The sequence below is a fragment of the Ovis canadensis genome, chromosome 15, assembly GCF_042477335.2.
Source record: "Ovis canadensis isolate MfBH-ARS-UI-01 breed Bighorn chromosome 15, ARS-UI_OviCan_v2, whole genome shotgun sequence".
NCBI lineage: Eukaryota > Metazoa > Chordata > Mammalia > Artiodactyla > Bovidae > Ovis > Ovis canadensis.
The window spans coordinates 43,524,680-43,538,694 of NC_091259.1; the positions used below are offsets into that span (position 1 = coordinate 43,524,680).

Here is a 14,015-nt window from a genome sequence, read left to right on the forward strand (position 1 = left end):
TGTGTTTTCATGATGGTGGGGATCTTTTATACTTATTGGTCACTTGTATTCCTCTGCAGTGAACTGCTGGTACCTATTCTCTGCATTTCCTAGTGAGTTCCTTGCTTTTCTTCGATGCTTCCTTTCCTCCATGTATTGAAATCTGCCCAGTTGGGAATGCTGCTTGGCCTCTTGCAGAGGTCGGTTGTAGGCTCTCAGTCGTATTATTTAAGAGAATCTGCTTTCCCCCTCTTTTCAAAGTCAGGATACTGTTTGTCAGTCTGTAACATTCTGGCATTTCTCTTGGATTCCTCAGAGATGGTCTGAGAGGTTTCTAGAGCCCATCTTCGAGTTCCCTTAGGGCCCTGGGGTTCTGACAGCTGACCTTTCCCCATCTTCCTTGCCATCTTGGTCTTTCAGTCTCTCTGAACCAAGGTTGTTTTATTCATGGTTAGGTCACTCACCTTGATGAAGATATGGAAATAAGTTCAGAAGTTGAAGAATTCAACTTTATTTGTGCTGTGGTCATCTTCCCAAGCAGAGATACCTCTTATTATTATTATTTTTTTTAAGTTCTCTCCTCCTTTATTTTAATTCTTAGAAAATAGACAGTTTTGTTTTATGTTGCTTTGCTTTAAGTAAACAAATCTCAGTTCTTTCTAGACTACCGTTTTTGCAGTCATTCACGTGGGCCCAGTCCGCTGGATTTGTGCTTGATGCATTTCTCATAATAGGAGCTCTGAGTGCTGCCTGTGTTACACTGGATTGTTTCTACCAGCAATGTCAGACAGGTTCATTCTTGTGTCCCAGCTTTGCCCAGTTGTCTTGTGCCTGACTTGGGCACTGGGTCAAAGATAACTTAAGAATGAGATCAGGCTTAACAGGAAAAAGTGCTGTGATTGATAAGTGATGTCTGCCTGAACTGTTTAGGATGAATTTGCTGGCTAAGATTAGGATTTTTTTTTTTTTTTTTGCTTTTTCCTACAAGAGGATTTTGTAATTAATTCAGATTTTGCTTTCAGAGAGGCTCCTTCCCTTCTCCACTGGGCTGCCTTCCAGATCTCAGGCCATTTTATTATCTCTGGCTTTTTTTCTGAACTTTTAAAATGTGTTCTTGCTATGCTCATAATAATCTCTTGAAATCCCATAGTCATCTTTGCCCAAGGTTTCTTCCCTGTTTTAAAAAACATAAACAAAACAAAACTTGTTCTACCTTCTGACTCAGTAAAACCAGAGTAGCATTTCCTCTTAATTTTCTGAGAGATGAAACTGTCAGCCAAGGGAATTCAGACTTATTAAATGTTCTATTTTTCTGAATAAGATGTTCAGACATTTAGTTAGTGAGACGTATTCATCATGTAAGACTACATCTTGCCTCTCCTCCACGTTGGTGATCTGCTCTGGAAACCTCCAGCGCTGTTCTGTAGGCGGTCCCAACTGTAGCTTTTCCTTCTTTCCCTCCTTGATTCTCACCCAAATGGTTCTATTCTTATTCACACAGGCAAATTCTTTCTTTATGAATGTGGTACATTAGGGCTTCTTATTACAGGTAACAAAATGCAAATTTATCTTACAAGGGGAGGAGTTTATTGATTCAAGGCGCTGAAAAGTTCAGGATAACTACAGCTTTAGAAAACAGCTGTGTTAAAGGCTCAGACAGATGATAATTACACATCATCTCTCTCCCCACTGGGCTGGATTCATTCCTGAACTCTGTGTAGAGATCGTTGGCAGATCTGGGATCTGGTGGCTAGATGGCTGCAGTAGCCCCAGACTTAGGTCATCTGAGTTAAGTCCAGTAGGAAAGAACCAGAGTCTTACCCAAAAGCTCTGAGATCTCTTCTGGTCAGACCCGCTTAGGTCACAGTGATTCCCCAAGTCACCTACCATGGCCAGGGAGTGCACGTGCTGACTGACACAGGCCTGAGATACATGCTTCACTTCTAGAACCTGACCGTGGGGACTGAGAGTGAGGTAGGGGTAGACTCCTAAGCGATGTTAGGGCTGTGGACAGAGGAAGGAAAAATGACTTGATGGGATGTGATAAATGATGTGCAAGCAACCAATATCCAAGCCACCTCCTGCTATATCGATTTCTTTTGCCGTAAGTACTGTCTCCTCCTGGGGTTTAGTCTCTGAAGTCGGATAGGCCAGAGTTTAAACACAGCTCTGCTACTACTTTCTAGCCGTGTCACTTGTGCAATTTAGGTATGCTTTTTAAAGAAATTTTTCTGGTTCATCAGATTTTTGTGAAAATGAAATGAATGTGTGAAGTGCTCACTTAGCATGTTGCCTAAAACAGTTGATACTCCATATCCAATATGCTAGCTCCCACAGGTTTTAACAGTGTCATTCTTTTTTTTTTTTTTTTTTGCACCCGTCCAGTTTCATTGTCAGTCCTCTGAATTACATGATAATGAGTCTCCTGTGGGCACATCATACTCTCCTCTTCTCCAGGATGTGCCCATCCCTTAGCAGTGTGAGCTGTGGTTCAGCAACGCAGGCTTCCTGCAGGACCATCCCTCAGCCTGCCCCTCACTGTCTCCTCCTCCAGCCTCTTCCTACATTGTTCCTCTAACCCCAGAGGGAGCCGAGCACCCTTGCTGTGCTTCCTTCCGTTGTCCTCTTGTTCCCTACAGGCTTCAGGGTCTCCTGATGGACAAGCATTCTCGAGCCCCCACCCCTCCTCCGTCAGGGACACTGAGCGCTATGGCCAGAGCCCACCCTCTCCCTCCTCCTGGCCATAATTTCTTCTCCCTTATTTCTATGTTCTTCCACTTGCCAGATTTTGGATTCTGTTTTTTTATTCTCTACAGCCTCCTTAAAATCTGTCTTCCAAGTTCCTCCATTGAACTGCCGTTTTTCCCCTCTCTTATCTAAGGATGTCTTGTCCTCTCCAAGAAGCTAAAGCACTAAGCAAGGAGGGCAGCTTGTTGCTACAGTTCACAGAACTGACAAGCAGTTCAGATAGGAGGGCCTATCGGAAGGAAACCGACCTCTTTTTTTCCAGCTTGCCAACCTCTCTGGTCTCTCCATAACTATGTGGTCTCAGTGTAACTATAGTCCTGTCATGGAACTGAGGGGGCTTATAGTCCAGTCACCGTTAGAGTAAAATCAAATCTCCTTAGTATGGCTTTTGATCCTTGGCTGGGTCTGTTCCCTGTAGGTCCTCTAGGCCTTGCCCATCTGCTCCCCTGGCCCTCACCCTTACTAGGACCACTCAGCACATCCTTCAGGGCCTAGCTTACTTGTATTTCTTTCTTCTTTGACTCTCAGTATGTTAGATGCTTCTGCTTGTAGCACTGTGTCTTTTCTCATGCATAGAACTTTCATGCTAAAGTTATGTTGGCCTGCTTTCTCTTTGTCACCCCCACTAGACTGTAAGTTCCTTAGAAGTGAGAATGGTGCCTGGCACATAGTAAATAATCATTTAAAGGACGGTGCATGGATGTTTGGCTGGCTGGACAGGTGGTGGTTAGATCGATGAATGAAACTTCTCCCTGAGAGATGTTCAAAGAGGATAGGGATTTGGGGTGTCTGAGAGCAGGCTGAGCACTGTTACGGGGATTCAGTCTGCTCAGAAGTGGCCCACATGTTTCTGGCTCTCTCCACTCTCTTCAGAGACTGGAATCTTTGGCCTTTCAGACCCTGACCACTTTGGTTAAAGTGTGATGGAACAACGCCTGAGGTTGGACAAGCTCCTTGGACCCTTAACAGAAGTAACTTATAGACATGCTTTCAACCCCAGTACAGGGCTAAGGAGTTGGATCAGATGGAATTTGAGTCCTGCTTATTTCACTGGTTGAGCTTCCCTGGTGGCTCAGACAGTAAAGAATCCACCTGCAGTGTGCGAGACCGGGTTCGATCCCTGGGTTGGGAAGATCCCCTGGAGAAGGGAATGGCTACCCACTCCAGTATTCTTGCCTGGAGAATTCCATGGACAGAGGGGCCTGGTGGGCTACAGTCCACGGGGTCACAAAGAGTCGGACACGACTGAGCAACTTTCACGGCACTGGTTGTGTGATCAGGGCAAGTTGCTTTACCACTCTGAGCTTTGCGCTCATTACCTTTAATGAAAGAATAATATTTCTAGCTTGGTGCGATGATAAGAGATACTATTTAAAGTCCTTTAGCTCAGGGTTTTACAGTTAGTAAGTGCTCCCCATAATCCCTATCCTTCAGTAGAGACAATTTATTTTCAGTAAGCTGGTGCTCATGTGAGTTCCCTCAGCCTCTCTGGGCTTGACAGTACTGACCTTGCAAGATTGTTCTAGGGGTTAGAGATGGTCTGTGCTGGGTTCCTGGCACACAGTAGGACCCAGCATAAAGCAGCCAAGCATTGGCCACAGAAAATGAGTGACCCAGACTGGAACTGCCATAGAGAGACGGAAAGTGAGTGAGCTCAGTGCGTGCCGAGCTCCAGACTGGCTCAGGTTGGGCTATGGTAATTAAGCGTTACTCACTCAGGAAGAGGGAAGGATTCTCCAGGCAGAAATGAACAAAGTGAGGAGACCTGGCAGCCATTATACATCTTTCCTTTTTGTCTGGTTTGTCAGGTCCTTAAAACTTCATGAGGGACTTTGCCAGTAGCCACTGCTGAGAGGAGTGACGGCCTGAGCTTGGCAGCGTGGTGTTTCATTTGTCCTTCAGCCTCACTCTTCTCTGGGGGAGGACAGACCCACCTATTGTTTATTTAGAGCAGAGCCTGAAAGGTAGCCAGCTATCTTCCTCCATCCCAGGGGAACTGCCCTAGTTAAGTCTGGGAAAAGAAGAAACCAACTTCTGTCTCCATTTTTCTCCAGACGTTTCTGTCACCAAATTTAGGAACTAATTCAAGGTGAGCAAGCCTGCCTGTGGGCTTCCTAGAGACTTTGGACCCATTTGCTTCAGCCTTTTATTCGAGGCTGTGGACTGCACAGGGTGGGTGTCAGCTTTTGAGCCCACTGTCCTCCTGAGTCTTGGGGTCAGTGCTCAGGACTTGGCACTGACCTTGGCACTGATCCTGTCGACACTGGCTGAGCTGGTTTTTCAGGACAGAATTTTTTTTTCCCCCCAAACTTTAAACTTTATTTTGTATTGGGGTAGGACAGGGAGACCTGGCGTGCTGCGATTCATGGGGTCGCAGAGAGTTGGACACGACTGAGCGACTGAACTGAACTGAGAGCTGATTAACATTGTTGTGATAGTTTCAGGTGAACAGTGCAGGGACTCAGTCATACATATTCATGAATCCATTCTCCCCAGACTCCCCTCCCATCCAGTCTGCCATATAACATTGAGCAGAGTTCCCTGTGCTATTCAGTAGCTGGACAGGAGCATCTGCCACCTAATGTTGAGACAAACACTCCAAGGATGTCAGTGGCCTGACCCTTGTTTCTGGGCAGTTAGTTTGGTCATTTAGGTATGGTGAGTAGGGAGGGATCCTCCAGTGGGACTGTGACAGATGGGCTGTGTCTGCCAACAGGACTGAAGTCCAGCTAAGTCCCTACAAGCTGTGTGTGGTTCCTTTTCTCGCTCAGGTCTTTGCATGAGATTTCCAGTATGTGTAAATTATCTGTGTAACATTAAGATAGAAGTAAATATTATTCCTTATTTCCTGGTGAAATAAAGGGTTTGGAGGCAGAGTAAAATAATAGTGTCAACTGCTTGGTACGATCTGTTAACTTCCAAGTTCTTGTGAAGGACAGGTATTAACATAGTGGTGTCCTCAGCCTGAGATTTGTGCTCTGCCCACTTGCAGGGGAAAACAAGGATTTTCTCTAAGCAGACATAAAGTGTTGCCATCATGTGCTGAAAATGGCCAGGGCAGGGCTCAGCCCCTTGTATCAGGGATTACGTTTGGTTGCCTGTGACAGAACAGCTCAACTTAGAGCGGTGTAATCAAATTGGGTTTTAGCTTTCTCACTAACAGGAATCCACAGTTAGTTAGTTCTGGCTCATATAGTAGCTCCATGATGCTGTCAGGGACCTGGGCTCTTTCTCACTTTCTACCCAGGTTTTGACAGGTGGCTTTCATCCGCATTTTTGTCACCTTGCATTCCAGTCTAAGTTCTAGGCGGGAAGAAGGGAAAGGTTAGCTAAGGCAGGTTCTTTCTTTTAAAGACTTTCCTGGGAGACCCATCCAACAACTTCTGCATACATCTTATTGGCCTGATTCATGTTACATGAACACCCTCAGCTCCAAGGGAGGTTAGGAAATGTGAGTTTTTTGTTGGGTACATTGCTGCTTTGAAAAAATGGGGGCAAGGAAGGAAAAGATGTTGGAAGCTAGTACATTTGTATTTGATGATGTGCTAATGGCTTCCCTGGTAGCTCAGACAGTAAAGAATCTGCCTGCAAAGTGGGAGATCCAAGTTCAATCCCTGGGTCAGGAAGATCCCCTGGAGAAGGAATGGCAACCCACTCCAGTATTCTCACCTGGAGAATTCCATTCCATGGATGGCGGAGCCTGGCAGGATGCATTCCATGGGGTCACAGAGAGTCAGACATGACTGAGCAACTAACACACACACTTTAGGCGCCAGACCCAGTGCAGTGCTCTCTCTGTGCCAACGTCTCCTTTATTCCTCCTTTATTCCCCAAGGAGCTAGGGGGGGTTGTCCCCATTTTGCAGATGAGGAGCCTGAGACCAGAGAGGTCAGGGAGTTGCCCAAGGTCACTCAGCTGCTGTGGGCTGGAGCCAGCTGTTGAATCCAGGTCTGCCTGGCACTAATCTATGCACTCTGGGTTTGTCATGCTTGGAGAGTGACACATGTGGCCACAGCAATCACCAAACGTCAGGATTCCTTGTGGTTTTAAATGGCCAGTGACACCAGGTGCTCGCATCAGTGGTAATGACCTGCACAGGAAGGGCTGTTGTCGTCTGAGCTGAACATCAACGCCGTGCATGGCCTCTTCTCTGAATGACACGGTCACTGACAGCTGAGGGGTACGTCCTTCTTTCCCCACCACTGTGCTAAATTGAGCACTGCAGATGTACTGTGTGACAGGTCTCCTGATTTGAGAGGTCATGTGTTACATTGCAGAGAATTCAAAGAGACAGGGAGAAGACCAAAAAACGCTTTTGCCTTAAATCCTGTAACTTATTAAGTTAAATGTTTAAGTCAGGTAAGGTGGGGGAGTCGGGAAAATTCCCTTCACTTTTTTTTTACCTGTAGCCATAGCCTGAACATTTTGGACACAAAGGCATCTATCTTATCTTGGCCCAACAGCTGTGGAAACAGGAGCTGTTGTTCATAACCCCAAGTCTTAGGGCTGGGTGGCAAGCAGACTCCCATTCTTTTAGGCACCCTGTTAGGGTTTGTTTTGCAGTCAATGCTGGTGTCAATCTGAGAAAAAAGTTTTATCTTTCTCAGTCAACTTTCTTTTTAGGACGTATTGCCATGTGTTGGGTGGAGAAGGCAATGGCACCCCACTCCAGTACTCTTGCCTGGAAAATCCCATGGACAGAGGAGCCTGGAAGGCTGCAGTCCATGGGGTTGCCAACAGTCGGACACGACTGAGCAACTTCACTTTCACTTTTCACTTTCATGCATTGGAGAAGGAAATGGCAACCCACTCCAGTCTTCTTGCCTGGAGAATCCCAGGGATGGGGGAGCCTGGTGGGCTGCCATCTATGGGGTCGCACAGAGTCGGACACGACTGAAGCAACTTAGCAGCAGCAGCCATGTGTTGGGATGTGTACACTCATATATATACACAGACAGTAAGGATTAAGATTTATAGTTATGAGTTAACTCCAAGGTTAGAAGAGACTGGCAAACTCAAGAGAACAGTGTTACATGTGGTAACTGTGATTAATTAAATCAGGCTTTAGGGTTATCTGGCTCTGGTGGCAGAGGCTATTTTCTAACTATATCCCTAAGTGTTCTCCTCAGTGGGAACGTATAGGTTCTCAGTAAAGACATGGAGGTTGAAAGAAAAATCTTCATTACAGTTGGTTGGGCTAAGACATTGTACCCATAACCCCTGGGTTCTGAAGTTGAAGAAATTCCTCTTCTTTTTAATTTAAAATTTATTTTATTGAAGTATAGTTGGTTTACAATGTTGTGTTAATTTCTGCTGTATAGGAAAGTTATTCAGTTTCATATATGTATACACACACATATACATATTCATACATATATATGCATATTCTTTTTCATAATCTTTTCAATTATGGTTTATCAGAGGTTCCTGTATATAATTCCCTATGCTCTTCAGTAGGACCTCATTGTTTATCCATTCTATATGTAATAGTGTAATAGTTTGCATCTGCTAATCCCAAACTCCCAATCCATCCCACCCTTCCCTCCTGCCACTCCGCACCCCCACAACCATAAGTCTGTTCTGTGTCTGTGGGTCTGTTTCGTTTGTGCCATATTTTAGATTCCACATGGCAGTGATGTCACGTGGTGTTTGTCTTTCTCTCTTTGACGTACTTCGCTTAGTGTGATCATCTCCAGGTCCATCCGTGTTGTTGCAAATGGCATTGTCTCATTCTTTTTCGTGGCTGAGTAATGTTGCCTTGTATATGTGTGCCACATCTTATGCATTCATCTGTCAGTGGAAGAAACCCCCTTCTCCCTTCAATTCTAGTGTCTTCCATTCAGGTGCATATTTGTTTCACTGCGTACTTGTTTGCAGTGTTTCACTTTCACAGTGAAAGCATATTTGTTTCACTTTTATGACAAGGTGCGAAAAGAAAGAGAAAGTTAAAATTTATACAGTGTACTTTGTAGAACAGAGTTGTCCCTTTAAAAACTTCCAGTAAGAATTACTTTTTCTGAAAATTCCCTGGCTGTCCAATGGATAGGACTCCATGCTTTACTGCTGAAGGCTTGGGTTCAATCCCTGCTCAGGGAACTAAGATCCAACAAAGACGCATGGCACAGCCAAAAAAGAAAAAGAATTACTTTTTCTTAAAAGTGTGGGCCCCTGAATATTTCGCATGTTCCTTCTACTAGAGCATATAGACCGACTGGACTTTAGGAATGGAAAGGTTCTTAAAAGTCACCATCTAACTATGTCAATATAAAATGATATAATAGGACTCCTTCTACTATGAGTAACAGAGCCCAAACTCAAACTAGCTTAAGTGAGAAACAATTTATTGATGTACAACCAAAAAGTCCAAGGATATATCTGGTTTCAGTTCAGTTTAGTTCAGTCGCTCAGTCATGTCCGACTCTCTGTGACCCCATGAATCGCAGCACGCCAGGCCTCCCTGTCCATCACCAGCTCCCGGAATTCACTCAGACTCACATCCATCGAATCAGTGATGCCATCCAGCCATCTCATCCTCTGTTGTCCCCTTCTGCTCCTGCCCCCAATCCCTCCCAGCATGAGTCTTTTCCAATGAGTCAACTCTTCGCATGAGGTAGCCAAAGTACTGGAGTTTCAGCTTCAGCATCATTCCCTCCAAAGAAATCCCAGGCTAAATCTAGGAGTTCAGGAGAAGTCGTTAAGATTCTATTTCTCTCCATCTGCTTTCATTCTCAGATGTGTGTGTGCTAAGTCGCTTCAGTTGTGTCTGACTCTGCTTCCTTATGGACTGTAGCCCTCCAGGCTCCTCTGTGGGATTCTCCAGGCAAGAATACTGGAGTGGATTGCCATGTGATCTTCTATGGGGATTTTCGCGATCCAGGGATTGAACTCATGTCTCCTACATCTCCTGCATTGGCAGGCACCCTTTATCACAAGCACCACCTGGGAAGCCTCATTCTCAGATAGCTGTTTCCTATGTAGTTGTAGCAGCTCAAGACCAGCTCCAACCAAAGTCCCAGAGCTAGCTCTGATTGGCCTGGAGTGGGTGACCTGTCAGCCTGTGAGCCAGTCACTGAGACTTGGAGCCTCAGGTTGAAAGGGACTAGTAGAGTCAGCAGGACCTAAACTGCAAGCGCTAAGAGTGGGATAGGATGATCCCCAAGTGAAAATTCAAACTCTGTTAGCAGAAGGGGTGGGAGATGGGGGAAAGATGTCTCCTAGTGATGGATAGAAGAAGTCCAAAGAAGCTTTTTCTTTCCCCCCAAAAGCTTTGGGCTTTCAGGGAAAAGTAATGAGTACATGGGGCTTCCCAAATGGTGCAGTGTTAAAGAATCCACCTACCAATTGCAGGAGATGTGGGTTCAATCTTTGGGTTGGGAAGATCATCTGGAGTGGAAATAACAACCCACTCCAGTATTCTTGCCTGGAAAATTCCATGGACAGAGAAGCCTGGTGGGCTATAGTCCATGGGGTCACAGAACATCAAACATGACTGAGCACACAGCACACAGGACTAGCATGGACATGAAAGTGAGCTTGCTTTTCTCAGTTTCCATACCTGTGTTAAGGCTGACAGGCCAGCACCCATGAAGAAGTAGACCTGTGTTAGGGGTTGTATTTTCGCTTTCTATTGACATTTTAACCAGCTCCCTGACTGGGTGGATCCTGCCTTGAATCTGTGCTGATTATTGGTAGCTGAAGTTCTGAGGTTGTTGCAAGGACACCCGAGATCTGGCCATTGAGATATAAGTGCAGCAGCACCGCTGATGTTTGTCTTCTGTTGAACCCTCAGCCTTGGCCATTTCAAGAAGTGATGGACGTCAAGGCCAGGACCTTTTTACCAAAGAGTATAAGTCTACTGGCTGCCTGTCCAAGGGTCCCTTGTAATTTTTCTGGTCCTTTTGAGCTAGGCTGGAGTGTGTTCCCCTGCCTTCTCAGTCTAAATTCTGCTAAGCTTATGGAGCTGCTGCTGTGTCCCTGGTACCAAGTAATGAGAATGCAGATACAGCTTGGACTCAGGAGTGGGGAGAGAGGCAGCTTCCAGTGGGAGATGGGCCATGAAAGAGGCTCTCTTCTCTATGCCCTGGAAGCTCTTTAGCCTCAGCTCACATCCTCACCTGTCACCGCTACCCCCTTCCCTATAGTTTCCAGGTCTGCATGTGTGCAGATCATAGACAAACAGATGGAGAGGCTGTAGAGAGTCGTGGCTCCAGTACTTGGACTCTGCAGTCTGCCTGGAATTAAGCCCTGGTGCCTCTTTTTCCCAGCAGGATGGTCTTGGGCAAATAATTTATCTTCTCTGTGCCTCAGTTTCCTTATCTCTGAAATCTGACTAATAATACTTCAGAAAATTGTTGTTATGTCAGTGTTCTTACATTCCTGTTGGAGCAGTTCCTTGACAAGATAAGTGGTCATATAGAGAGATTGCCATGCTGACTCTTCACTCAACATCTTGGAGGACTGTTAATTATGCTGCTCATTGTATTTTGGGCTGTGCTGGATGCCAGCAGAGGAGACCCTGGACTCAGGAACTTTCTATCCAAGCTAACCTACCCCAGACAGACAGGTGGACAAACAGCAAAAGGGAAAGGCATGAGAATGTCATACATATACCATTTATTTGTTCAGTAGTGTTTATAGAGCTCCTATTCTGTACCATCATTATGTAGAAGTTCTGGGTGTACAATGAATGGCCAGCTGGGCCTCAGGCCTGAAGGAGCTCGTAGTCTACTTGGGCACTAGATGAGTAAACACGCAGTTATGGTCCAGTGTGATTAGTTTGACCGTGCAGTCAGCTAAGATCCTGATCTAGACTGGGACTGTGTATAGAGGGGCTTCCTGGAGGAGATGACATTTAAGCCAGATCCTAGAGGAGTAGAAGTTAGGCCAGCAGCGTAAGGGAGTAGGCATGAAAGGGGCTGCAAGCAGAGGGAAGTCCATGCAAAGGCCTAGAGGTAATTGGAGTGTAAAGTGTGTTCTTTGGCAAGTCTTGGTTAGGGGTTCCAGTCTGGGCTGGGCTGAACATGCTATTGTCATTGCAGGGACGTGGAGAAGGTGGAGCGGCAGGCAGTCCCCCAAGCCAACCATACAGAGTCCTGTCGAGAATGTGGCCGCGTGGGACCCGGACATGCGAGGGATTGTCCTCATCGCAGTCACGAGGATTCCTTTGGATTCGAGAGGCGGGAGCAGGAGGAAGAGCGGTACCGCTCCAGGGACCCACTGGAGAGCAAGCGGGACAGGAACAAGGCCAGGTCCCCATACTCACAAGTCGAAGAGGACTCCTTGTTTGTGGATTTACCCAGCGGCCCGAGAGGCCAGCAGGCTCAGCCCCAGCGGGCGGAGAGGAACGGAGTGCTGCCGGTCACGTCTGGCCCGGGAGAGCAGAACGGGACTGGCGGGTACCAGCGGACCTTCCCTTCCAGAACCAACCCTGAGAAGCACAGCCAGAGGAAGAGTAGCCTGGCCCAAGTGGAGCAGTGGGCAAAGGCCCAGAAGGGGGATGGCAGGAGGTCAGTAACAGCTTCAGGATCGCTGCTGCTAGTGAGCGTAATGACATCGTAACAGTAGCTATCACTTCCCCAGCACAGGCTGGGTACGAGCTGGCCTTAAACTGTTTATCCCGTTACCTCCATAAATCCCTACAACAACCTTGCAAGGAAGGGTAAGAGCCTCAATTTATAAACAGAGAAACTGGGGCTTGGAGGAGTAAAGGAACTTGCCTGCGGCACACAGATCAGTGGCAAATACGGAGTTCAGAGCCTGTCCGCGAGCCTGCCAAGCTCACCCGAGATTATATACAGAGTGGGGGTTCCCCGTGCCCCAGGGAGCATGCCTTGAGACTGTCAGCTTATAGATAGTAATTGGTCTTCTTCTCTTATTTCACTACTTCTCTGCATCTGGGATATAGTTGTAGCAATTAAGAGTAAATAGAGATCCCTTTTTAATTCCAGGCATAGGGAAGTGCTCAGGCACTGTTGACATTTGGCTTTATTATACCCATTCCTTCAAGAAGTGGTTTTAATTATTTAGAGGGAAGACATCGCTTGCTATTTGCAAAGCATTGTCTGTATTTTATAATTTTAGATTCATTGGGACACATTTCTGAATGTCCAGAATTCAGGGTCACTCAGCTTTCCCAGTGACCTTAGAAGCCACTGTGTGTTGTCTAAACCGTGACAACAACAGGTCCCCTTCACCATCCTCAGGCTTCTAAAACAAGCCTCGGACTGGAGACAAGACAGCAAAGTTGTGGTCCATTCAGAAAGTCTGTAATCTGATCCAGGTGGTCTGCTGTGAGGTTAAATGATGGAGAACTCACAATGGAAGCTCCCTGAACAGGTGGTAGACCTTGTTGTGGGTCAGGTGAGGATAGCCCTCGGTGTTATAGCTGAGATACTGTCCAATTCCCTCCTGACACAGACCAGGTGTCAGTTCTGTTTGATCAGAGTTTGCGTCTTATTGAAAACAGCTACTTCCCTAGGACACGTAAGGGGAAAGGTGCTGTTCTTGGTGCCAGACTCGGTAGACCCCCTAGGAGGTAGTTCTGAGTGACTTTGCTGCTGAGTGAGATTGGAAAGCTAGCAGGGGTTGTATCATGCAGATCCTCGTACTCCAAGGTAAGGAATTTGGATTTTATTTGAAAGAGCAATAGGGGAAGCTGCTGGAAGGTTGTGAACAGGTACATGGTGTGATCTGATTCACAAAGAAGATCAGAGCCTAGGGAACAGGCTATTGCAGTAGTCCAGTATGGTGACAGCTTGGTGATGGTGGAAACAGAAAGAAATTTGAGGTACTTTTTGAAGGTTGAGACAGAAAAGCCTGTCCATGAATTGGATGTGCAGAATAAGAGAAAGGGAGGAACAGGATGATTCCTCAAATTTTGAACTGAACAAAATTTGTTGAGTGGTTGCTGAGATGGGGAAGTCTTAGGAACAAGTTTGGCGGGGGCAAATCAGGATTTCCATTTTAGACTTGAGAACCTATTATATTTAAATGTGAGAACCTATTAGATCTCCAGTGGGAGAGACGTCTGGGAGGCAGGTGGATGTGGATTGTGGTGTGGAGGTTTGGCATCTGGTTGGACATGTTGATGGGGAGCCCTGAGTGCATAGGTGGTATCCCAGCACTTTGTGTTACAACAGAAGGGCAATCCAACAGAGGAAATGGTGTGTCAGACAGAAGCTACTCATGGTAAGTTAGCTGTTTCTTCTTATATATAACAACTCTTAGGAAATGAAATCAGTATGGGGCTGACTCGGGAAGTTAAAAGCAAGAGAAATCAAAAGTAGAAG

The 14,015-nt window shown here is 46.2% G+C and overlaps 1 protein-coding gene across 4 annotated transcripts in view; it reads left to right on the forward strand.

Annotated features, from left to right (window-relative positions):
* The window catches only part of PLEKHA7 (pleckstrin homology domain containing A7), a 220,434-nt gene that overhangs the window by 160,770 nt on the left and 45,649 nt on the right, over positions 1-14,015 (forward strand). For all 4 annotated transcript variants that reach the window (XM_069554252.1, XM_069554253.1, XM_069554254.1 and 1 more), the window contains one exon: positions 11,766-12,233. In XM_069554252.1, the coding sequence (XP_069410353.1) occupies positions 11,766-12,233 (468 nt within the window). The remainder of the gene's footprint in view (positions 1-11,765; positions 12,234-14,015) is intronic.